Source organism: Coloeus monedula (assembly GCF_965178545.1).
Source record: "Coloeus monedula genome assembly, chromosome: 19".
Taxonomy (NCBI): domain Eukaryota; kingdom Metazoa; phylum Chordata; class Aves; order Passeriformes; family Corvidae; genus Coloeus; species Coloeus monedula.
The window spans coordinates 2,870,339-2,893,487 of record NC_138799.1 but is presented as its reverse complement, the minus strand read 5'-3'; the positions used below and the strand labels follow the sequence as shown (position 1 = coordinate 2,893,487).

The window sequence follows — 23,149 nt, the reverse complement described above, 5'->3', positions numbered from 1 at the left end:
ATTCAAGATGGAAGGTGAGACCTCTCCTATTTTGCATCAAAAAGCCAGTAGATTAGCTCTTAGTTTCTCATCAGTACAATTTTCTGAAGAATGTGGGAAAGAAAAATCCTGAAAACACCTGAATACCAACCTTGCCCAGCCTTGTTCACTACAGCTTGTGAAATCTGATATAATCAAAGAATGATGTAAGCCTTTCTACAGGTTGGAATACAACTTTACAGCCATAAATAGTAACCAGCACATTTAACAACCAAACACCTTTAAGCAGCTTGTCTTTCAGCAAACCAACAACTCCATTAAAAAGGAAAGAATTACACTGACAAAACCAAGTTAGACAAAAAGCATGAACTTACTGAATCCAGAAAGCAGAGATAGGTTCCTGAGCTCTGAATCACTGCTTGATTTTTAGCAAATCCAACTGTTGAGAAAGCAAAGATAAAAATATGGGGAAGTTTTTGCTGTTGTATCTTTTAAAATCTTAATAAAGTGAGAAACAGATGAAAGAAAATACAAAAATCAGTATCAGATAATGTATGCAATTTTTCCATATTTAAAGCAAGGTAATTTGTGAATATTTAAATAGGATGCTTATGTCAGTCATCTTCTCTGAGTACCAGAATTCTACAATCAACTAGAATAAGACTACTTTTGCTAGCTCTCCAAAAAGACACAATATGTAATATAGATCTTGAAGAGGGCAGGATTTATATCCAGAACCTCAGCTTGTAGAATCACAGAATGGTTTGGGCTGGAAAGGACCTTTAAAGGTCATCTAGTCCAACTCCTTGCAAAGAGCAGATGCTGAAAACCCTTGGCTGTACATACATTCATCTTTTAAGTCCTAACAAATACCAACAAATCATAAAAGAGGCAGAGAAGGAACCAGAAACTGCTGTTCTTCCCATCAGGGGACCAAGTTATCAGAAGGACCCAAGGAAAGTTCTGCTCCTTGGTGCTTGTTAAATATTAAGTTTGCAAATACAAAGCCTTCATTTATGTAATGGCATGTGTAATGCAGAGGGGAGCAAAAGCAGGCTTATTTATGAGATACATAAATGGAGCACAAAAGGGGGCTTATTTATACCTTAACATTTTGTATCATCAGTGGGAGACCACACTGAAATGTCACTTCAGACAAGTGACAACACTGGCATCTAGGGTCTCTTAGTTTCTGAGCCCCTGACACTTGCTGAATCTTTTTACCAACCTCATTCATTTCAGGAGGCTGAACCAAAGAAGAAAATTTTTTTGTCACTTAATTTCTGAAAAGATGACTGTTCTGGAGGATCAAACAAATGGCAGAACTGGAAAAATAGGAGCAGGAATCCACAGTTCAGGGTAAGGATAGGACTGCAGCAACCAGCAACAGGATGAACTCAGTTCACCACTGAAATACATCCACAAAGTAGGAGGGCTTACCTGGGGTCATTTCTGCAGGTAGACAAGGTGTACCTAGGAACATTCTCATCTCTGAGTTCTTGCCCTGGGCAGCATTATAAAAAAAGGCCACACTATATCCAGTGTTAGTCTGAAAAATGCTGTGTGAACTCCACTTGGTCACATATGTAACACTTAAGCTTTCTTTGAAGTATTTATGGAACCAAGTCAGGGAATCCAGCAAGATCACCCTGACTTGCAAAACAAATGATGTGAAGACATGCAATACTGTAAGGTTTTTACTCTTTAGGGGGAAAACTGGAAATGTAAAGCCAAAAAATCTCACCATGAAGTAGAGCAGAATAATTTTAAATAACATTATCCATAAAGTTTCTGATTTTGCATTTGAAAAAAAGCAGAGTACTGTAACTCTCTTCTCTTTTTATGTGATACAAGTTTGCTCAGGAAACAAATTTAACTGGGCTCAAAGGTTCCCTTAGTTGTAATGCACGTGCTCCTTGCCTGTTTTGCTGAGCTGTCCAAGTACAGAAAAAGATTTATGGCTGCATTTCTTACTGCCTCCAAGGAACATTATGTCAACTACCACCAGAACACTGCTAATAAAGGCTCTTCCTTATAATTGTGTTATTTTTTCTTATGTACTTTAATCCTCACCTTAACTTCTCTTTGTCATGGGTTTTTAGGATTTATTATTTTACAGGGTATTTACATACTACCTTTTACAGATCTATGAATATCTAATCTCATATATACAGTAACTCTCAGTCTCCTTCCTACTGGCAGTAAAAAAGCAGCTGGCAAAGACAGGAGCTGCCACAGCAGCAGAGCTGGATCCTGGCATGAGCAGTTTTAGTGGGAAACAACTGATGCAAGTCCACAGGTCTGGACATGCCAAAGCAGCAAACCCCCAATTCTGTGGAGGGCCCTAGTAAAGCAAGAGATAAAAGAACAGCACAAAAAGGAGGACAGAATTAAATTTGCCCAACATCAAATACATCAGTACTATGAGAAGCCATACCAGCTGTAAAGCAGCCTGGAATTACATTTCAGTGCTGTCATTAACATACCCAAATATTTCAACAACCTTCAGGAGACAATGATGAGTTACACAGAATCACAAATGTAAGAAAAGAGTGAAGGAGACTTAAAGGCAACTACAAGATGGCAATTATATTACTCCATGAACTCCATGAAATATTTCAGATCTCATTTTCAAATAAACCACTTTAAATAAAATCAAGAAATATCTAGTATTTGTTATGAGAAAGAGTTGGAAAAGATTTCTTGCTGTGTTTATGACAGAAACCATCCTGAAGTTTTCCATATACCAGATATCTTTTAGAGGAAAGACAAAGAAGAAAATACACATATTTTTTAAAATATTAAGAAGATAAATATAACTCCCCATAGAAGAAACTAGGTATTAAAAATTCTTTCACCACAACTAATTCTGTGTTTGGCATGAGTAAAAAAATTTCTTTAATATTACTCTGCTGAACAAAATGAAATGTTTGTGCCAGGTCCCTGAGTTTTGTAAGGCCTGCTTACTTGGTGAAAAGAGCCTGTTACCATAGTTACAGCCGTAAAAACTTAAGCCTCAGTGAGATATTAACATTCCTCACTCTTGGAAAGAAAAAGGTTTCCTTTTTTTAGGCAAGTGACCCTTTCTTTTTTCCTAGGTTCCCCCCCTTTCTTTTACATGTTAGAAAAGAATTAGAAATAAATCCTAATCTTGTGTAAATAGTTGAAGATGTGAAGCCTGACTAGTACATTGTTTCTGTACCAAAGCATCTTCTTTTAAAGGCAAGACTCCTTCCAGTTGTACCTAGTCCTTAACATAATAAAAGTAAATCACCAAAAGCAAACAAATACTATGGATTTCAAGTAACCTGCTTCTAAAATTTAACAACCATGAAGCACAGATATCCTCGTTGTAATGGTGACCTGAGAGTGTCTTCCACATGAATAAGCCTGGGTTTGTTTTTTAGCAGAACTCTGCATTTCACACTATTATTTAAATAGTACACAGCTGCCCCTCTCACCCCCAATTTATTAAAGATCTGTTCAGTTTCCAGCTACCCCAACACCAGCAAATGCATGCTAAACCAAAAAATAATCTGACCTATCCCTAATGGCACAGTGCAGTTCACAACTGGAATTCAGTTTTAGGTTCAGTTTCCCGAAGTGCAAAGGTGAACAGGTGTCAGAATTCTAATATAAAAAAACCACCCTGCTTGTGTGTTCTGGCAAACCAAAAACTAGTTTATATACAATTGATACAACACTCTAGTAGGAACAAGACTTTAGACACAGCAAATGTTTATAAAAATGGAAAATATGTTACACAACACGATGTTATTAACAAAAAACATTACTAACTATCTTAAGTATCAGAATGAACAACCTGGGGGATTATTGTTTAAGAAATTGTAACCTACTTAGTTCCTTGATCATCAGCTCCTAAAAGAAGTCAGTTTTGAAAAGAGACTGATCACCCAATAGTGGAGGGGGGAGAAAAAAGAAGACAAAGTTACAGGATTACAAGTAATTCTTGACCTTGCTCAGCTCCAGCTGTATCAGTTGCCCAAAAGAGAAAAATTCCCTCTAAAAACCTTGTCTGCCTTTTGTCATGAGCAGCCCAATAGTTCCAATATTAGAAGCTGCACTGTCCAAACACCACCAGTTCATGCTAGAGGTATTAAAATACTAAAAATATTTATAGTAAGGGTTATGCTGTGTTACTTCAGTATTGCTATGTCTGACAACTATTTAAAAACAGATGTAAAGCCTACAGTCAGGAGAAATGACAGTAAATAAAGCCAGGGGCCTATGCCAGATTGCAGATGAATTCAGTGCACAAACTCTCAATTTATTTGTGTGTTTCAACAGGGGATGAAAATTAAACTTTCTGAAACAGAACTGGGCTTTTGCATATGAAGATCATTTTGAGGAGACTGTGATAAGCCCGAGTTTCTTTACACTTCAAACAGGATATTTAGTGAAAGAACAGAAACTGTCCAAATTTTGTGTTATAGTGTTTCCAAAGTGTGACTTTTAAGTGAGGTAACTTCAAAGTCACAAATTTGGAACCAGGGTTTTAACAATTCCTATGTGTCTACGCATTACAACAAAGTCCAGAATGACAGAAATTGGTTACACAGCTCCCCTAGGAAATGTGAGCCCCTTGCTCCTCCTTTGTCCTGCTGTTCTTCCTCAGAACTCAGACTCAGAAAGTGGTCTCCCAACTTTACTGTCACTCAACAACAGCTTCTTCAAAAAGCAACTGACTTTTATTCTATTTTTATATTTATTTCTTCGATATTTATTTATATTTATTATTTATTTATTCTATATTTATATTTTTTCGTTATTCTATTTCACATTTTAAGAAGCTTTTGTGCTCAAACCCCCTAAACATAAACCAACCAAAGCAAGCAAAAGAAAAAAGAGATGTGTTTGTAATCTCCTGCAGTGGGTGTGATTCATATTAGCATGCAAATGAATAGGGGATCACATCATTCACCTGTCTGGCAGCTCACTGAATATATTGGTTTAGCCCTTTGGGAGAATACTCAGGACTTTAGTGAGAGATTTTAGCTCACATCAAAACTTCTGGAGCCTCTCTTTTGATGTGACCATTGAAGCAATATCAAAAATGTACTTGTTTTCTATTTCAGGGTCTATTTTACTAGACTGAATGATATGCATTTACTTTTAAAATCTTTATGCACGGAATTTTTAATTTCTTTTTTTTCTTAAAACCAGTCTCCTGAAGATAAATCAGATATCAGAAAGCCACAGTAAAACTGTAAGCATTAACAACATTGTGTATACTACAATTCAACAAAATTCTTTTGCTTTTGCAGAGTAGAGCACACAAGCACTAAGCCAAGTTCTTTCCTTGAACATATAAACAAATTCTGCAGAGCCCAAACCAACAGGGCCAAATTCAAACTGGAATGAGTTTTCAGAGCTCTAGAAAACAATGTTGGTTTTTTTTTTTTTCCATTGCAGGGAGAATGGCTACAAAGACACTTTTCAACCTAAAAATCAGAAGGTGCCTGCAATAAGAACCAAACTCTCACAAAATCACTATTAAGCTACATACCACCCCGAGGCTGAGAGGAATCATTGTTTCCAATGATTACTGAAACACCAACTTCTTCCAACTTGGTCTTCCATTTTTCAATTATTTCAGCTGAACCATCCTAGAAAAAATCATGACACAGATGCAGCTATTTTCATTTGTATGGTGAAATGAACCAAAAATTCTAGTCAAAGACGTATTTACATGGACAGTATTTTAAGGAAGGTCTGAAACGCACCTTACTGGCATCATTAAAAATTGACAGCTCCATGGTTCCTTTAAAATCTTGTTCCCAAACTGACTTTAAGCATTCATCCAACCAGCATTCACTGTTGTGAACAGGCACAATGATAGACTACAAAAAAAAAACCAAAAAAAGATCCACATGCATGTCAGGAAGCATATTTTTGTTTACTTACAGCATATTTATTAAAAAGGAGAAGTACCAGATCCTTCTGAAACTAACTTTCACCAAAAAATGCATCTTAAAAATATAAAAGTAGATGAAGAACCTTTATTTTCATTATAAATATATTATTTGCTTTCTTCTCTATCAAGCTTCTTTTTAAATTATTTTAAGTTCTGCAAGATGGTTTTTGGCAGAAGTCCAAGGAAACAAGAGAGACCACTGAACCAAACCCACTAATGAAACATCTGTACCATCACCATAACCTGTTTCTAGTGTTCCTGCATTTCTGAAGGCATTCCTCACTTCTGCCTTCCATTAAAACATCTTTCTCATCAATTTCCCTTCAAGCCTAATTGGAGATGCTCATACACACAGCTGGACCCTTGGGCTCTAGCCAAGTTTTTAAAAATTATTCCACCTACAACTGCTCTAAAGCACATTAGAAGTTGACCTGTGATGCAGTTCCATACTCTGCCATTCCAACTGCAGCCTTTCCTCCTACAGCCTCTCGGTTCAGATGTACACAAAGCAGGAAAACATACCTGAAATATTTTAAAATTGGTTAGAAACCAGAGAGGAGGGCTTTATCTGTTCAGTTACCACTGTTCTAATTATCCCTAAAAAGCCAACAACCCCCAAAATTCTTTCAGTGTCTCAGAATACATTTCCTTCACAGAATGCAATGGCCTGAGAAAACAGCCCAGTGATGCACTGGCTGTGTTTGCAAAGGGAGAGCCCAAGTCTGTACCTGTTAAAATTACTTATAGATGGGGAACTGAAGGGCCTAAGTAACCCATAAAAAGTCTCATGGGACATTTCAAGAAGCCCCTAGAAACACAACTTAAACTCCTTATTATGTGGGGTAACCACAAATGCATGGTTGGAAGAAAGAGAGGATTTATTCCTCTTGTGAGCAGGTGAGAATCCTAAGAAACAAAACACTGGGGTACTAAAATTGAGTTATTCACGATTTAGTGACATGTGAACACATGTACATCATGCAAATACACACAGGGGCACACATTAGAGGGGAGATTTTTGGATGCTGAAGGGTGCACACACAGGTACAACCCGGTCTTGTGTAGGGTACCATGATCAACAACATTTCACAGCCAAATAAAATAGCAAACATCTAAAACGAATGAACCTCCTGATTTTTGGCAGGATGATGGAACAGCTCTTAAACGAAGCAGGACAGAAGCTCTCTAAAATTTTAAGCAAAGCGGGCCTTTGACTTGTGTTTTAGAGAGACAAACAAATAAATAAAATAAGGAGAAACAAACAAAAAAGTGAAACTGATTACCCAGTAATTACAACATACATACAAAAAAAGATTATTTCAGAACTGTCTCAGATTAGTACTTTGAGACCAAAAAATAAGCAAAAATCTGGGATTCTGAAGTACTATATTCAATTTATATTCAAATATATTTTAATATTCTTTATGTGGACATAGCAATTAAAATATGATCCTACTCATTCATACCAATCAATCTAGCATATTCATTCAGGTAAAAAGGGTTCCACAATTCTTCCAATGACAATATAAACTTGTGCAGTTTTGCACATCCAGAAAAATCAGTTATTTTTCAATTTGTTTTCTGATTCACTTAGTAAAAATTTGACTAAGCCATCACCAACTAGCTCGCCATTGGCTGGAAAACTGGAACTTCTTTGCTTTTTTTCCGTTGTGTAGTCCTGTTTTAAGTCAGGACAGCAGAGCAAAACAGCAAGCTGATGTTTGACCACCCTGTTTAGTTTGAACCGAAAGCAGAAAAAACCAGTACTTTAAGGGCAGCACATATAAAAAAACCCATAAATACCTGATGGCACTGAGATGCTCTGAACTCAACTGCTCATAACATATTAACATGCTCCTGAACACATTGCTGTGAGCAAATTCTACTTCTACAGAACCACAACCACCATATAGAACTGGGTACCTGCCAAACTAAGGCCCAGAGCTGAATTGCTGATGATACTTCTGTGTAAAACCTGAAAAATTAACAAATCCACACAAATAACTGTACTCAGCAATAGGATTAACACCCCAGAGAATTGCCAATGTTGTATACTAGAGTTTTCTTAGGTTCCACCATTCTTGCTCAGCTTACTGGTTTTCTGTGTTTATTTTCAGTCTGGGGATAAATCAAAAATCTAGATTTTCATTTCTCCCCTAGCTCATCACTAGATTTATACCCTGGCTTAAGAGTTGCAACAGGGCAGTCATAAATTGGCCTTTAATGTTGTATGACTGTATCAGAATAATTCAATCTCCTTGGACCATTTAAAGAGGGGAAAGCCACGAACCAGGGCACTATTTCACTTCCAGGTGCAGTCTCATAGCAAAAATACCAGCTGGCAGTAACCTCCAGAGACTGTGTCTGCTTCTTCTGTCCCAAAACAACACCAACTACAGCTCTGCCATTGCTGACAAACCCTCTCTCCAGGGACAAACACCAACCTTGCTAAGGCACAAGGGAGATCTAGAATTAGGTTTTCCAAGTGCCCTTTTGCTCCAGTTGATGCCAACTCCGACTTCCCAATCCCAGCACAGATGATTACTCCAGCTCTCCTTGCAGCAGCCCTTCGTGTGTTTGAAGACTGCCACCAAAACAGTGAACTACAGAAATATGCCTAAAGCTCTCTCAAAGTCATGTTGAGTATTTGGGACATAAATTGCAAACAACTAATGTGCTTTTGGCATTACAAGGTCATTTGAGTGACAACTGAATCTGAATTAACATTTCATTAGCTGAGGCTGATTTGTAGCAACATCCAAGAGAGGAGTTTCATAGCCTATGAGCCAAATATGACTCTTGAAACAGGGCTGTGAATCAAACCTGAATTTGAGCATTGTGACCCTACCTGGTTTTCCCTGAACCCCACACATTCTAGACAAGTATTACATATATATGTCTATATTTTTCTATCTATGTTTATATATATACAGGCAGAGACAGAGATATATATGTTATATATTTAACTTTATTTATTTGTCTATGTGTATAATTTATACATACGTGCGCGTATATTAAAAATTATATATATAATATACATATACACACACACTATATATATATATATATATATATACACACTATAGATATACACACATAGGTACGGGAAGTAACAAAGGCAGGAAGCGCTGTAAGAAGATTTCACGACTTTCTCTGCCAACCCCGTGTACCCGAACGAGCCCAGGCTGCCGTGCTGCAGGACCCGCCGGCACCGAGCCGGGGCAGAGCCCTCCGGGAGAGCCGCCGGGCCGGCCCCGGCCCCTCCCGAGCTGCCGTGTCCGCACACGGGCACCCCCGGCCCGGCCCCGCCTGCCACGTACCACCTGCACGGGGGGCTCGGGGCTGCGGCCGCCGGCCCCCGGCTCCGCCATCGCCGCCGCTGCCGCTGGGGGAGGAGCGGGAGGAACAACCACAGAGACGGAGGCGAGAGCGGCCGGAAGACGCTCTGCCGGCCCCGGCCCCGGCCCCGGCCCCGGCCCCGGCCCCGGCCCCGGCCCCGGCCCCGGCCCCGGCCCCGGCCCCGGCCCCGGCCCCGGCCCCGGCCCCGGCCCCGGCCCCGGCCCCGGCCCCGGCCCCGGCCCCGGCCCCTGAGGAGACCCCCGGCGTGGGATTTGTACCCACTTGGGCACTCAGTGTTTGTTCTCCAGCTCGCTCAGCACCAGTTTGCTCCCAGCCTGGTGAGATGCCCCGATTCCCTGCGACCCTGGGTCTCTCCCCGCGGCAGGGGAGCCCAGGGCAGGCAGAGCAGGGCTCCCGGGGAGTCGGCAGGCAGAGAACAGCCGGCTGCCCGTGCTGCACCAGGCTCCGAAGTGCCTGGCTGTGGAGGAGACACCTGAACGGAAGAACACGCCATGAAAAGCCAGCGTCCACAAAGGAGACAGAGGAGTCCTGCGACTTATGAAGGGAGAGAGTCCACTGGGGCACATGCCAGCGGGCTTTTCTCTCTCGAGGTGTTGGAGGATGCAGCCTCCTTTTATCCTAAACTCCCGGCCGTATGCTGCTCTCTTCCTTTCCCCTTGGCTGAGGTACTAGGAAGGTACAGCCTTCCCGAATCGCCTACCACATATCCCCCCCTGAAGCTGTCATTTTAGCCCAAAGATAGAAATTCGGGTTTGTGCAGACCCATTTGTCTGTTTCAAGCAGTCTGGGCTCTGTAGCAAACCTGCTGCTTGAAGTTAATAAAGACATTAAGACCCATTTCAAAGGCGTTAACCCCCATACCCTCACCCAAAGAATTGTTTGTAAAGACATTAGCACACCTCTTCCCTCTCACACTGATTCCTCAATAGATGCTGCCTGCGCTTCCCCACCTGTTCTCTAAGATCAATCCTGCAAAGCAGTGTTAAAATGCTTTTTCAAAGTTATTTCCCACACTGAGGTATGGGGGCAAGTAGTAGCCTGCTTGATCTGAAATTTGTGGAAATTGAAGCAAATTTTTCACTTTGGAGTTGTTCATCGTACATATTCCTGGAGAATGATAATGGGGAAGCCAGTGTTCTCTAATCTCTCCAGTCTGGGCTTTTCTTGGTCTGAACTACTGTGTCCAGTGCTTTTTTAATAAAAAAGGGGTTTAATAACCTTTAAAAAGGGAAAATTGCTGGTGGTAATGATGCCATTATCATAGAATCATGGAATGGTAAGGGGTTGGGTTGGAATGGAATGGGCCTTAAAGATCATGCAATTCCACCCCCTGCCATGGGCAGGGACACCTCCCACTGTCCCAGGTTGCTCCAAGCCCTATCCAACCTGGCCTTGGACACTGCCAGGGATCCAGGGGCAGCCACAGCTGCTCTGGGCACCCTGTGCCAGGGCCTCACCAACCACACAGTAAAAAATTTCTTCCTAATACCTAACCTGAATTTCCCGTCTTTCAACTTGTACCCATTACTCCTTGTCCCATCACTGCAGTTCCTGACAAAGAGTCCCTCTCCAACTTTCCTGTAGGCCCCTTCAGATACTAGAAGGCATTTCAGAATATACTGGAAAGTATTATTGATCATTTACTAGCTGAAACTATGGTTGTGCAACCACTTACTCCCTTGAAAGTATTCACAGCTAAAAGGGATTGCAGGACCAGGCCCTGTACAACAACCTATTCAGAATTTTTAAAATTTGCACAAAGCTATCTTTGTTAAGCAAAATCCTGAGATTATCCCTTGTTTATTTGAAGAGCCTGTTAAACAGCCAGACATTTCAAGGAGCAAACAGAGCAGTTATCTTAAAATGTTGGTTGGCACACAAATCCGGGAACTGAGGAGGTGAGGAGGACAGCCAAGCAGTAATTCACCCTCGGAATCTATTTCAAATTATCTGCACAGCTTCTCACTGTCCAGCCTGAGTTTAATCTCTCCATGAACAGCACTGTTAAATATGATCATTCCTGTTTCTGGCGACAAAGGCTGCTGGCACTGTTATGTTGCCTGCATGCCTTGCTTTATCTAAGAAAGTGTAGCAGAGTATTGCTTTACTCACCCTAAACCAAACAAAAGTCCTAGTCAGGGACAGCACCTCATTAAGCAAAGCAAAATGCAGAGCAAAGCCCTTGCTGCCTTCCCTGAGGAAAATACAGAACCAGTCAAACCCACCAGAGATGTTTTCTAAGTTATATTATGCAGCTGACCACAGAGAGTAATTAAATTCAAATTTCTACTTAGAATGTGATTTTTGTTTGGGGTGGGTTTGGAAAGACATTTAAAAGCCCGCAAGCATGTGGAACCTATTCAGTGGGATTTTCAGGGCAACCTAGGCAGCTAACATCCATTGTGAAAGTTCTTACCTACTGGCTTTTGAGATTCCAGCAGGCATTTCTGTGTCCTTGGGCAACTTGGGAAACTAAAGAGTTTCCAAAATATAGTCAACTGTTTCAGTGCCCATTCTGCTTTCATGTGGGTCAGAATGGAAGGAGATCTCCCAACACTGTCACAACAAACTCATTAAGAAGCAAGCAAAAATGGTTTGGTCCTAGTTCTACTTCCAGTTGCTCTACTTAAAAAGATTTTTCACAGTGGTGGGGAGCAGCTCACAAAGCAGTTCTCACAGCTAAAAGCATTAGAGACTCAGACATTTCTCATCAAACTAATGTTTAGGTTTTATTTCTGACAAAATAATCTTTTGAGGAGTATTACTGTGAACCTAAGACTTGCAAATTCTGGAGGCTTTGGCTATCAAATAGAAATTTTCCTCGTCTTAATGGAAAAACATAATATCTAGAAAGTTCGTTTTGTTTTTTACATTTAACTGTTATTTCTAAAATGAGACAGATTCACAGCATGAGCAAGATGGACTTATTGACTTGTGAGGGCAGATCTCAGCTGATTTCACTTTATCTTAGAAGAAGATAAAGCAGGACTGCTTGTGTAGGCCATCATTGGGGTTATTGAACCAAGTGGTCTTGGGCTTAGTTTCTTTTTGAAAAACTCAAACAGTAACTGGGGTGGTAAAAATGCATAAAACCCCCAAATCTGTTGTGTTGCAGAGCATGTGGGCAACTTAATTTGATTGTATCTTTATTGGAAGGACAGAATGAGTGAGTATAGAGTGTTCTTTTAACACATTGGTCACTGAAGCTACAAGCTCTAGTACTGAAGTATTTCCAGAGCACGCTACGTTGAAAGGATCATTCAACAGAGTAGGTGAAAAATTCAGCTCAGAGGAGGTTCTGAAACCACTTCTATTCAAAGAATGCTTTGAGCTTCCAAAAATGCTCTGTTATTTTCATAAAATGTCACAGTCGAGTGGCAAGAGAAGAGGGGGGCAATATTTCTCATTCTAGTACAAAACAGCAGAAGGGGACTTGAGAAGCTGACCTAGTCCTGCCATCCTGAGACAGGGTCAACTCACAAACACCCACCATCCTTCCTGACAAACACTACTGCTCTGTGAGGCTTCATAACATCCTCAGCCACTTTATTGCAGTCCTTGCTATCTTTGCCCATAGAAAAAAATTCTTAATATCCAGCTTAGATATTGCAGCATTTGTCAAGCCCCCTCAAATTTGGCAGGTTAAGATCTTTTCCCTCTGACTAAAAGATGCAGACTTGTGTGATTTCCCCAGTTTTAGAGCTGTTGAGGCTGAGCCTACAGCATAGCTTATCCCTTTTATACAGGTGCTTTTTGCTCAATCTCTCCCTCCACAGTGTTCAGCTCCCAAGGTACAGCTCCTCACTTTGAATCCTCTGTTAGTAACAGGATCTTAATATTTTGTCTTTGGCAACAATTATCCTACTTTGCTCCTACCTTAGTAGATTTGGCACTTTGCATTTTAGACCAGATGTGAAAAGTTTTGCTGGGCTATTAAAAAGAAAACAACAAGATGCTTAGCACCCTACCCTGCCTTTTTGCAGGCCTAAAGCAAGATTTTATAATCAAACACCCTGACTAAATACAAACAAGGAGGCCAGTAACCTGCCAAAGATAAGACCAGAATCTCTTAGAAAGGACACAGGCCCCATCCCTTCAGCCTGTATCTCCACCCTAAGAGGCTGCTTAGTCCCCTCCTTCAGGGGTCCCCTGATAGCCCTCTCCCAGTGGCTTTATCCCCTGCAGCTGTGTGCCTTCTCAGCTGCTTTCTTGCTAATGCCTGTGTTAACCCTCTCTTTGCCTGAGAAGGCTTGCAAATTCCATCACAAATCCGTTAGTCCTTACCCAGCCTGCACGCAGAAAACAAGTCATTCCCTTTATGAATTTATGATTTTATGTATTTGCAAATTGCTGTTGCATTTCCCTCCCATCCCATGCTCTTGTTTAGGTTATGGACATCTGATTTGTTCAGTGATGTTGCAGACCTTTGTTTATTCTCCTGGCTCTCTTCTGGATGCTCTCTGGGCACTTTGCATCTCTGCTGGAGAATAAGCCCCAGCACCAGTCCCGGTGTTCCTGCTGGGGCTGGACCAGAGCAGGATTATTTCCCATGTCTTGCAAGCCATACTCCTGTTTGCACAGCTTAGTGCAGTGTTTGCCTTTTTCACAATGGCTTGACACTGTTAACTCCTAATCAGCTTGTGATCTATTATATCCCCTAGATCTTTTTCTGCATGAGGGAAACAGTATTTTAGCAGTTTTATTCCAGTCAGCCACATGAGAAGAAAATGACTGGAGTAGTGTGAGTGAGATTATCTGCTTTGTGCTTCAATACCAGGATTGTTTACTGGTTTCCAATTAGTTACATGCATACACCCTGTTAAGGGAGTTGCACAAGTGCTGCTAATGCCTTCCTTTGGCCTTCAGAGCATTTATTACTAGCCAGGACTAGTACCTAATAGTTATTTGGGTCAATTTCCCTGTGTACTCAAGAGTTCAAATGCTCAGCTGAAATTACGGCCTAATTGCTCTTACAATGTAGGCATACTGAGTTTGGGTAACCTCGCTGAAAAATGCTGCTGCTCCTTAGAGAAGAACAGTTGTGTGATACATTTCTCTCTCTGAAGCATTAGCTGTCCTTAGAAAGGATGTTGCTTGTTTCTTCTTTCTTCTTTTCATATGAGTCAACCTGAAGAAGCCAGTGGTTGTTTTTATGAGGTGGCAAATACCACAAATATTCTGTTAGCTAGAATACAGGAGTTGGGCACCTTTGTGGGTGAACTAGAAAGACCCCATTCATTTCAGTACCAGTCCACACCTCCAAACATGCCCTCTCCCTGACCACCGCAGTCTCCCCACCCCGTGTGCCTCCACGTCCACCCCACAGCAGTGTAATGTTGCACAGGTTCCCTGTTCTGCTTGTGCAGTTCCCTGTTCTGCTCAAGCCATTCTCTTTGCTGCTCTAGCTCAGGCTTTTGAGGGTACCTTTATATTTAGTACGACTTTGTGGCATGAAGAGTGCAGGAGATAAGGTGAGAGGCACAGTTCTTCCAAAGAACTGAAGCAGGTTAGTGCAGTTCTTCTTTGCCAAGGGCTTTAATATTTGAGCAATATTACGCAAAGTTAGACTGTAATTTGGTAATCTTTCCTTAAAGGAATGATTCTACATAATCCAGTGTTTTTAAAATAGAGTAAAAGAAACAAATTTATTTTTTAGCTGGTGAAATCTGCTGGAGAATCCAGTGATAGGCAAGTGACTGTGGTCTGACCACCTCAGTTAATACAGTTTGGGTTTGCTGTTAACAAACCAACGTGAAACTCAGTTAAGTAATAATGGTACTTTCCTTATGTACCAAAAAAAAAAAGCTTTATAAGTAAGTTATTTGGAGGAAAAAGGTCTTATTTACAAAAGATAGCAAGATTCAGATAATGGAAAGAGATAAAGGGTAGCCTTGAATTTCCATTTTCCTAATCTTGACGAGTTCCTGTGTGGCACCAGTGATAACCCTTGAGAATCAATGCTTCTACTTGAAGAAGAGTAAACCTTTCAGGAGTTCAGTTTAGGTTCTTTGTTCTTCAAAACCATGCCTCTGTTTGATCTTCTTGATGACTGAAGTGTTAAATAGTTGCAAAATCAAGTTATGCTGTAGAGCTGAGGAAAGTAGGTGGAATTGTGTATTTCCCAAAGATTCACTGTTAAGTTCATACTATCCACAGACAGAATTTTGTTGAACTTCAGTACCTTTGGGAGCTTAAACATCTTTGTATATAAGTACAGGAAGCGTCTGACATTTTAAGATGGGAATGGGCTTAAAGAAATAAATCATATCCCTCTAAAGGAATGTATACATAACAGGAACTGGGATGTGTATAGTGTAAGAGATCCACAGACAACATATTGGATGCACATCTTTATATGACACACAGACAGGAAGAGAAATGAGTAACATTTTGAATTATGAATTAGCCAAAGGTATCTGAAGAAAAGATTACAAGAATTGTGTAGCTCTAGAGAATACAGCAGCATTTACTTAATACGTCTTAATTGAAAACAGAATTCAATAGGTTCTTTAAATCTTTATACTACCCTATAAAAGACATTTTATTATGTCTTATTATATCTTTTAATATCATTCTTAAAACGCTAACATACTCTGAAAAGTGAGTCTTAAAGTACAGTTTATTGTGACTAATTCTGTTTCAGTTTTGTTTAATTTACAAGCCAAGACTGTTCTGCATTTTCTTGTAAGTGTCAGTTCATCACACTCACCCTGGGTTATGAAATTAAAAGTTCTTTCAGGTTCATGCATCTTCAGTAAAACAGATTTAACAGCTTCATTAAAGCTAATAATAGTGCTGATAATACAAAGGGCAGTATGGTGAGCAGCTCACTCCCTTACAGCTGTGCTGGCTGTGTGTTGTAAAAGAGTAAAGATGTAATTCTTGTCAGAAAATTAACCAGATGTGAGCAGAGCAGAGACAGGAAACTCTTCAGTGAAAAACTGTTACTCCATCTTTATGTTCTTTCTTTGCTGAATGCGACTCTTCTCAAGGCCAGGAAGGCCTTTGAGCAGCTTGAGCAATGTGATGCCAGCCTGAGGACATGCAGCTCTCTGAGGAAAGGAGCCAATGAGCTGTGCAAATGGTATCTGCCATGGTTTGTTACTCTCTTATCCAGCAGTGCCCACAGCTCTGGGCAGTGGGAAGGACAGAGACACAGCCCCAGTGTGGCATCATCTGTCACATGGGGACTCACAATGGGAATGTGCCAATGTTGGAGCACTGAGCCCAGCTGGGGAAGGGTGGGCTGCTGCAGGGAGCCACCAGTGAGGCCACCAGACCCTTGGAACTGCTCAGCTCTGCTCCTTCTCCCTGATTCAGGGGAGCTGAGGAGAAGCTGTAGCTTTGTACAGCATTAGGGACTGGGGGAGCTGCCAGCAATGGGACCCGGGACTGGAAGTGAAGGACTTCAGCAAATCTGTCTGTACAGTGATCTTTTCAAAGGACATTATCAGTTCACAATAATTTTGTGTGAATAAACTGACAATTGTGTCAAGTTCAGAGGTTTTTTTAGGTAAGGTTATGACATCTGTGACATTACTGATAAAATTTGGCTATCAAAACTGTTTGAGGAGTAGGTCTATGGAGACTACATTGCTGTGCTAGCAAGATATAAGAGATGACAGTAAATTATTTCATTGTGTGGAGGCTCCCTGGTAACGTCATCCTGATGCCATTACAGCCTGCAATAAACCACCAGGCACAAAAGACTCTGCATCTCCCTCCCTGTGACAAAATCCTTACTCATCTACTTCTCATTCTTTCCATAATAAAGCCAGATACTTCCATCTGAACTTTCGCTTCCCAAATAAGGTACTATGTTTTATTTCTTTTTTTTTTACTGCAAGAGAGAGAAATTTAATTTCACCAACTGGGAAGTCAAGATCCTCATTTTGACTTCAAGTGAAAACAACTAAAAATACCTTTTTGCTAACATTGCTGCTTGTGCTCTGCCCAGTACTGTGCCTGTTAAGACAGAGTTCAAGGACAGCCAGGTGTCCAGCTCCACTGAGAGCACTGGCCTAGAAGCAAACCCTGCAGGTATTTAAGTACTGGGATATCTCTATATGCAAACGGGAAGTTTCATTTTGTTTTAAAACCTCCAACTGTAGAAAGTTGCATTTGTCAGTGTTCTCATTTTGGGTTCTCCAATTATTTATGCAGCTGACAACCCATGTGACCACGGTGGTTATTATGCACGTAAACTTGAACTTTGACATTTCATCCTGTTGCAGAGCCTTGGTATGTGCATTCCTTTATCTTCCCACCATCCCTGCAGTTGCTGTTCATTATTGTCAGTGCTTATTAGTTAGAAAAGTCCATTCCATGTTGTTTGGGCCAATTAACTGGCGGGGAGAGCAGCTCTTTGTGGGTCCCCACTAACTGTGTATCACCAGCTATCATCCACTGATTCGTTAAATAAACCTGAGCTCTGCTGCATTTTTCAAAGAAGCAAATTCTTGTTTCCCACTTGACCAACTTACAAAAACTCTTCAGACTTTTGAATATTTCACTCTGTTATGGTAAAGGGAAAAACAGACATTGTGTGGTAAATTAAATGAGAGCTGTTGTAGTTTTTATCGTCAAAATTACTTTATAAGCATTTTCATGTGTTTAGGATAGTGTCTTCCTAAAAACCAGGGAAGAAGAATACCAGGAGAGGAAACAGTCCTTGTGCTGCTTCAATATTGTGACCTGCAGGCTGTCTGAAAGCATAACAAAGCCTTGATTGTGCAAGTGCCCAGCTGATCCAACAAGCAATGAATGAGTGAGCAATGGTCAACAAGGACGAGTGGATATCACAGAGGGCAATTCAAAAAGGTTGTAGTGCTGTGAAGTGAGAGAGGCATGAAATGAAATAGAACTAGAGATAAATAGATCATCAACCATTTGGGTTAGTTCTACTTTTTTTTTTTTTTTTCCCCCTTGAAATGGTCCAGCATAGAAAAAAATGTGACTACAAATGGGAAAGAGATAAGTCTTCCAGTATGGAAGAAAGTAATCTCATTCTTTCAGTCTAAATGAATGATAATTTAAAACCAGAATCTGATCTAAATATGAATGAGATCTCTAGAAATCTGCTTGGGTCACATGTCAGGTAGTGCGAAACAAGTCAGTGTTAGGGAAGTACAGAGTGTCAGATTTTCGTGTCCATTCAAGCATTTGGGTCCACAAAATGCCCAACCAGACTTGTCATCATGAGACAGGATGAGAAAATCTGGTATGTTACAAGAGACCTCCTCCAGGTCTTCTTGGGAGCACAAGATTCAAAAGCAGGGAGGATTCCCTTTCCTTCAAAGTCTTACACAACTCATTTTACCCCTGAATGGATTCAGTTGGGTTTCCAGTCAGAATTCTGCATGAGAAAGCAGAAGATAAATAGACAAATATATTACCAAGATAGCAAAATCCAGGTTTGATACTTAGGGACAGCTTCAAGGACTTCTTTAAAAAGCATTTTAAAAAAGTTTGGGTGACCATGGCATCTTCTGAAAATCTATCTATTCTGGCTTGATGGTGTTTCTGAGTAAAAGCACTTCCTAATTTGCCAGTCATTACTGTTAGTTTTGTTAGATCATTTTAGATCTCCTTGCTTGTCATTGTCATTGGGACTTTTCAAATTAAGATTTTTTTAGCCTCAACAAAGCCTCTTATCACACCTTCAGGCTTTCATGTTGCTTTGTCTTTGTCACTGATCTCCCAGCAATAAACTGGCAGAGTACCATGAATTTGTGTCAATGGATTTTCAGAGTTCCTCATCAACTAAATTCAGCATCATAACATAGACAAATTATTTTCAGAAGGTCATGCAAGGAACTGAGGGAGGACTTTGACAAAGAACCTAACTTTCCTTTTCCTCAGTCCACTACTTAATCAGGGGATCGTCTCTTTGGTCAGATTTGCTGGCACCTAAATGAGAGTGTAATCTGACCTAATAAAGCCATGATAGTCAACACACACTTTGAACCAAAGAAAAAGGAAATAAATTAGAGTCTCTTTCAGCAGATGTGTTGTTTCCCATCTGCAGAGTTTGCAAAACTGAGGGAGTCTCATTTGAGCTTTGGGTTTCTTTTGAGGAGTTTTCTTGCTTCTGGTGCTAAAAGGGAGGGGGTGAATCAGGGCCCTTTATCCCCTGCAGATAGATCTGCCCTGCAAATACTGCCACAAAGCAGCACAAAGGACCCTGCTCTGTGGAGCAGCACAGATCTCATTCCATCGTCAGATCCATTGTTTTTCCTTAAGAAAATATGTAATAATGTCAGAATTTATGGATTAGTTATACAATCCCTGATCTGATTTAACCAGAGTTAGTGCTGTTCCTCCCAGAATGCTGCTGACAGGATCACTGTGCAGACAGACAGACAGACAGGGTATCTACACAGAGCTCTTTGCATTTTTTTCTCTGTTAATGCTGCAATCTTTGGTAAGACATCACTCATCTAGTGAGTGATTGAATTTAAGAAGGAATAAAAATGCTTGTGCTGTTAATAGCAACTGGACAAACCTCACTGCCCTTTTCCTACAAAAACTGTCATTGAATTCAGGGGTGAAATTTGTCTTGTAAAAACTACTCCATGGACCAAATCTACCTCATGGGAGATTGTCAGCTCTAAAAAATCCCTGTCATCAGATCTGAGGTTGATCTGGGCTCTGAAAAGACCTGCTGTTGAAAATTAAGTGTAAAATTTGAAAATTATTAAGTTGAATTATTTACCTTGTTACTTCATCATGCCTGCAAAAATATTCTCTCTCCTTCTGGTAACCTAGCAATGAATACAGAGTGCACAATTATTTTTTCCCAATTTGTAGGAGAGTTGCATTAAAATGCATGTCAGTGTCTATTTCTTGACAGGCATGTAGCAAGCAACACTGCAAATGTTTGTTTATCCTGGCAGGGGCTGGATTTGTTTAGTGTAACTTGCACCAGTTTTGTCCAAATTCTGAAGCAGAAAGGAAAATACATTCTTGTTTTCAGATCAGTGTTACAAATATTCTCTTTAGCTTTGTTTTTATTAAGAGAAGTGGCTGCTAATGGATTTGGACCTATGTCGTCTGCTGTCATATTCTCCCTCCATGTACTGGAAATTGCTGAATACATTTGAAGAACTGATTGCACAGGCTGAGCCTGCAGGTTGCAGAGTGTAGACAGGCTGGAGGAGCTGAAGAAAATGAAAAATTAAGCCAGCCAAGAGATACGCATCAAGATTAATATCAGCTTCACCAGTGGCATAAATTACGTTTTCTAAAACAGGAAATTAATGTTCATTAAGTGGTAGAAATAAACAACTGGTCCTCTTGAAGAGTCCTCAGACTAAATACTGTTTTCTGAGTACTTCTTGGCAGACACTTTAAATACCTAGGTTATTGTGAAATGAAAAGAAAACACTAATTCTTGTGGATGAAATGCACAGGACTATCCCCAAAACAACAATATGCTGAGGCCTCTTCAGAGGTTTCGGTTTTGACTTCAGCTTTATCCGGACTCAGGCATGCAAGCAGGAGTTACTGCCTGCACCCCAGAGGGGTCTCTGGGCTTAGGCACTAAATCCTCTGCCCGGGTCCCCAGATCCTGAGACAGCCTTGCTGTGAGGGATGGGAATGAGCTGTGTTTCTTAGCCATCTTTTGTTCTTTGTGTTACCTTTTTGATCCTCTCAATAGGCTGCTTGGGTCCAGACATCATTCCCTTCATTGCTTTGAGTTTGATGTGCAAAGAGTAAAATGCAAATTCCTGTCTGCACAGGGTGGGTTGCTTAACAGTTCAAGGTGCTGGAAAGGGGGGAAATAGTGAGAGAAAAGTACCAAAACCATTGCTACCATGATGCTGTGGCCCTTGGCCTGATCCAAACCAAGCTGTGTGGTTTAGGAGACTGGTCCTTAATATTGCAAAGCTGTGGGTTTAGCACTATCACAAAGCGTAGGTCGAATCTTTCCTCCACCTTAGACCTCTTGGCCAAGACCTCATGCCTCGCTCAGTCTGCCCAGCTGATATGTATTTTATGTGGCTGAGGTATTTAAATCAGGAGGAGTGTAGCCAGGAGTGCAGTCTTGCTCTGCAGCCAGCATGGAGAGGCAGGGATGGGCTGGGCTGGGCTCAGCTACCCCATCTTGCAGAGGGGCTTTGCAGGAGGACAGGGCAGGGCAGCACACCTGACCTCCCTGCTTAAAGGCTGGTGTTAGTCCCGTGTCTTACCCTGCTTTGTACCTGGGAGATCGAAATAAAGACCTTGAGGAGAAAGGGAAATCTATTACTTTATTAAAAAGAAAAGTTACACATTGGCCCCACTACTGATTTGCCTCAAATGTTGAAGTATTCTTGGGAAGGGAACCTCCTGCACAGGTTCATCCCTGTTTGCACAGTCCCTGTGCAGAGAGAGCCGATAGGTGTAACTCTAGGTACACCTACTGGTTTGGCCACATCACAAGTCTGGGCATCTCTGCTTTTTTTTTTTTTTACGTTTATTTTGCTGTTGCATCTTGTAAGTGGCCTGTCCAAATAATGATTTTTTTTTTTTATTCCCAAAGTTCTTCCGTTTATCTGACAATTAAGTACCTGACAATAATTAAGTAAGTACCTGACAATAAAGTACCTCAGTCTCTCTTCCATGCCTACAGCAAATTCCATTGATTTGGGTGGGAGCTGGTTGGGATCCCAATGCAAACATCCAGAGGCGGAAGCTGGATTGTGCGTGCAGCGGGAGCTGCCAGTTCAGTGGGAGCTGTTTGTGTCAGAGCTGCCTCTGTGTGTCCAAGGCAGAGGGGCAGCTCTGCTCCCCGCCCCCTCTCCCAACTCTTCTCTAATGCTGCCTCACTCTTAAAAATGCAATCTTTGAATTAACACGACTTCATCAGAAATACTGCTGTCCTACATCTGGATTTCAGGCATGCCCTAATGCCAGCTTCTTTTAGGAAAGATTTACTTATTTTTCTTTAAATGTCTGTTGTTTTCAGTGGCATTCCAAAGGCCAAAACTTCTCCCTTTAAAACAAAACAAGAGAAGCAAGATGTGAGTAGCAGTGGTTTAGGCATAGTAGGAATTGTGCTCGGCTGTTAGTGCTAAAGAAGTACGCAGGAATAAGCAGCAGGGTGCAATTATGGATGAGTGTGTTTACTGATTTTAATTTCATGAGAGCAACTAACACGGTCCCCCCTCACCACACACAAAGGTTTCCCACTGTCCATTCAGCTGCTGAACCTCTCCCTGTTTTGTTACTCTTCTCACTCCTGTCTGTCCACTGGATTTACCTTACAAATTCTATTTATTTCCTATTGCTCCTGTATTCATTGTCTATTGTCCTCTCTGTGGCTTGTTTGAATTCTTAGACCACTCTCTTTCCCTCCTGCTTTGCCATGCATGCTATTTAGCTATGGCTTTGCCTTTCCAGAAAATACCCTGCTTCTCCTCCTTCCCCCTCCTCCTTCAAAGTTTCAGATTTCCCTTGCTGGCAGGCAGCGAGGGGCTGCACACCAGGCACCAGCCCTTGGGTCTGCTCTGTAACCACAGGACCTGATTCACCTCCTACAAACCGAGTAGCGTGACAATAAATCAGCTGAGAGGGGGCTGCTTGGAAATTGCAAAACACGGGGACACGTAGTGAAACCAACACATGGCTGGGCAGTGACCAGCGCAGCTCTCAAGGAGTTCACAGCTCTCCCATACATATTCCCTTGGGGACAGCAAGGCTGAGTGAGACCTTTCAACAGATTAGCTCTGCCACACTGTTTAAAGCAGCTTTGAATGTTCAGCTGAGATGTGCTTAACCCCAAATCCAGCATCTGAAAGCGCCCTTCCTGTGCCTTCCGGCTGGGTCCCAGCTTGGCAGGGGGGTTTGTCCCTAATAATGTAAACACAGCCATGCTTTGAAGAAAATTTGAAT

At 41.2% G+C, this 23,149-nt stretch overlaps 1 protein-coding gene across 3 annotated transcripts in view; it reads right to left on the bottom strand.

Moving 5' to 3' along the window:
- The window catches only part of B3GNTL1 (UDP-GlcNAc:betaGal beta-1,3-N-acetylglucosaminyltransferase like 1), a 104,475-nt gene extending 95,187 nt beyond the window's left edge, over nucleotides 1-9,288 (bottom strand). For 2 of the 3 annotated variants that reach the window (XM_082293886.1, XM_082293887.1), the window contains exons 1-4: nucleotides 9,235-9,288; nucleotides 5,724-5,840; nucleotides 5,507-5,606; nucleotides 354-418 (exon numbers count right to left, since the gene is read on the bottom strand). In XM_082293886.1, the coding sequence (XP_082150012.1) occupies nucleotides 354-418; nucleotides 5,507-5,606; nucleotides 5,724-5,840; nucleotides 9,235-9,285 (333 nt within the window). In that variant the 5' untranslated portion in view covers nucleotides 9,286-9,288. Of the gene's footprint in view, nucleotides 1-353; nucleotides 419-5,506; nucleotides 5,607-5,723; nucleotides 5,841-9,010; nucleotides 9,066-9,234 lie in introns of those variants that run through there. The other variant, XM_082293888.1, reaches the window with a different exon arrangement.
- Nucleotides 9,289-23,149: the final 13,861 nt, after the last annotated feature.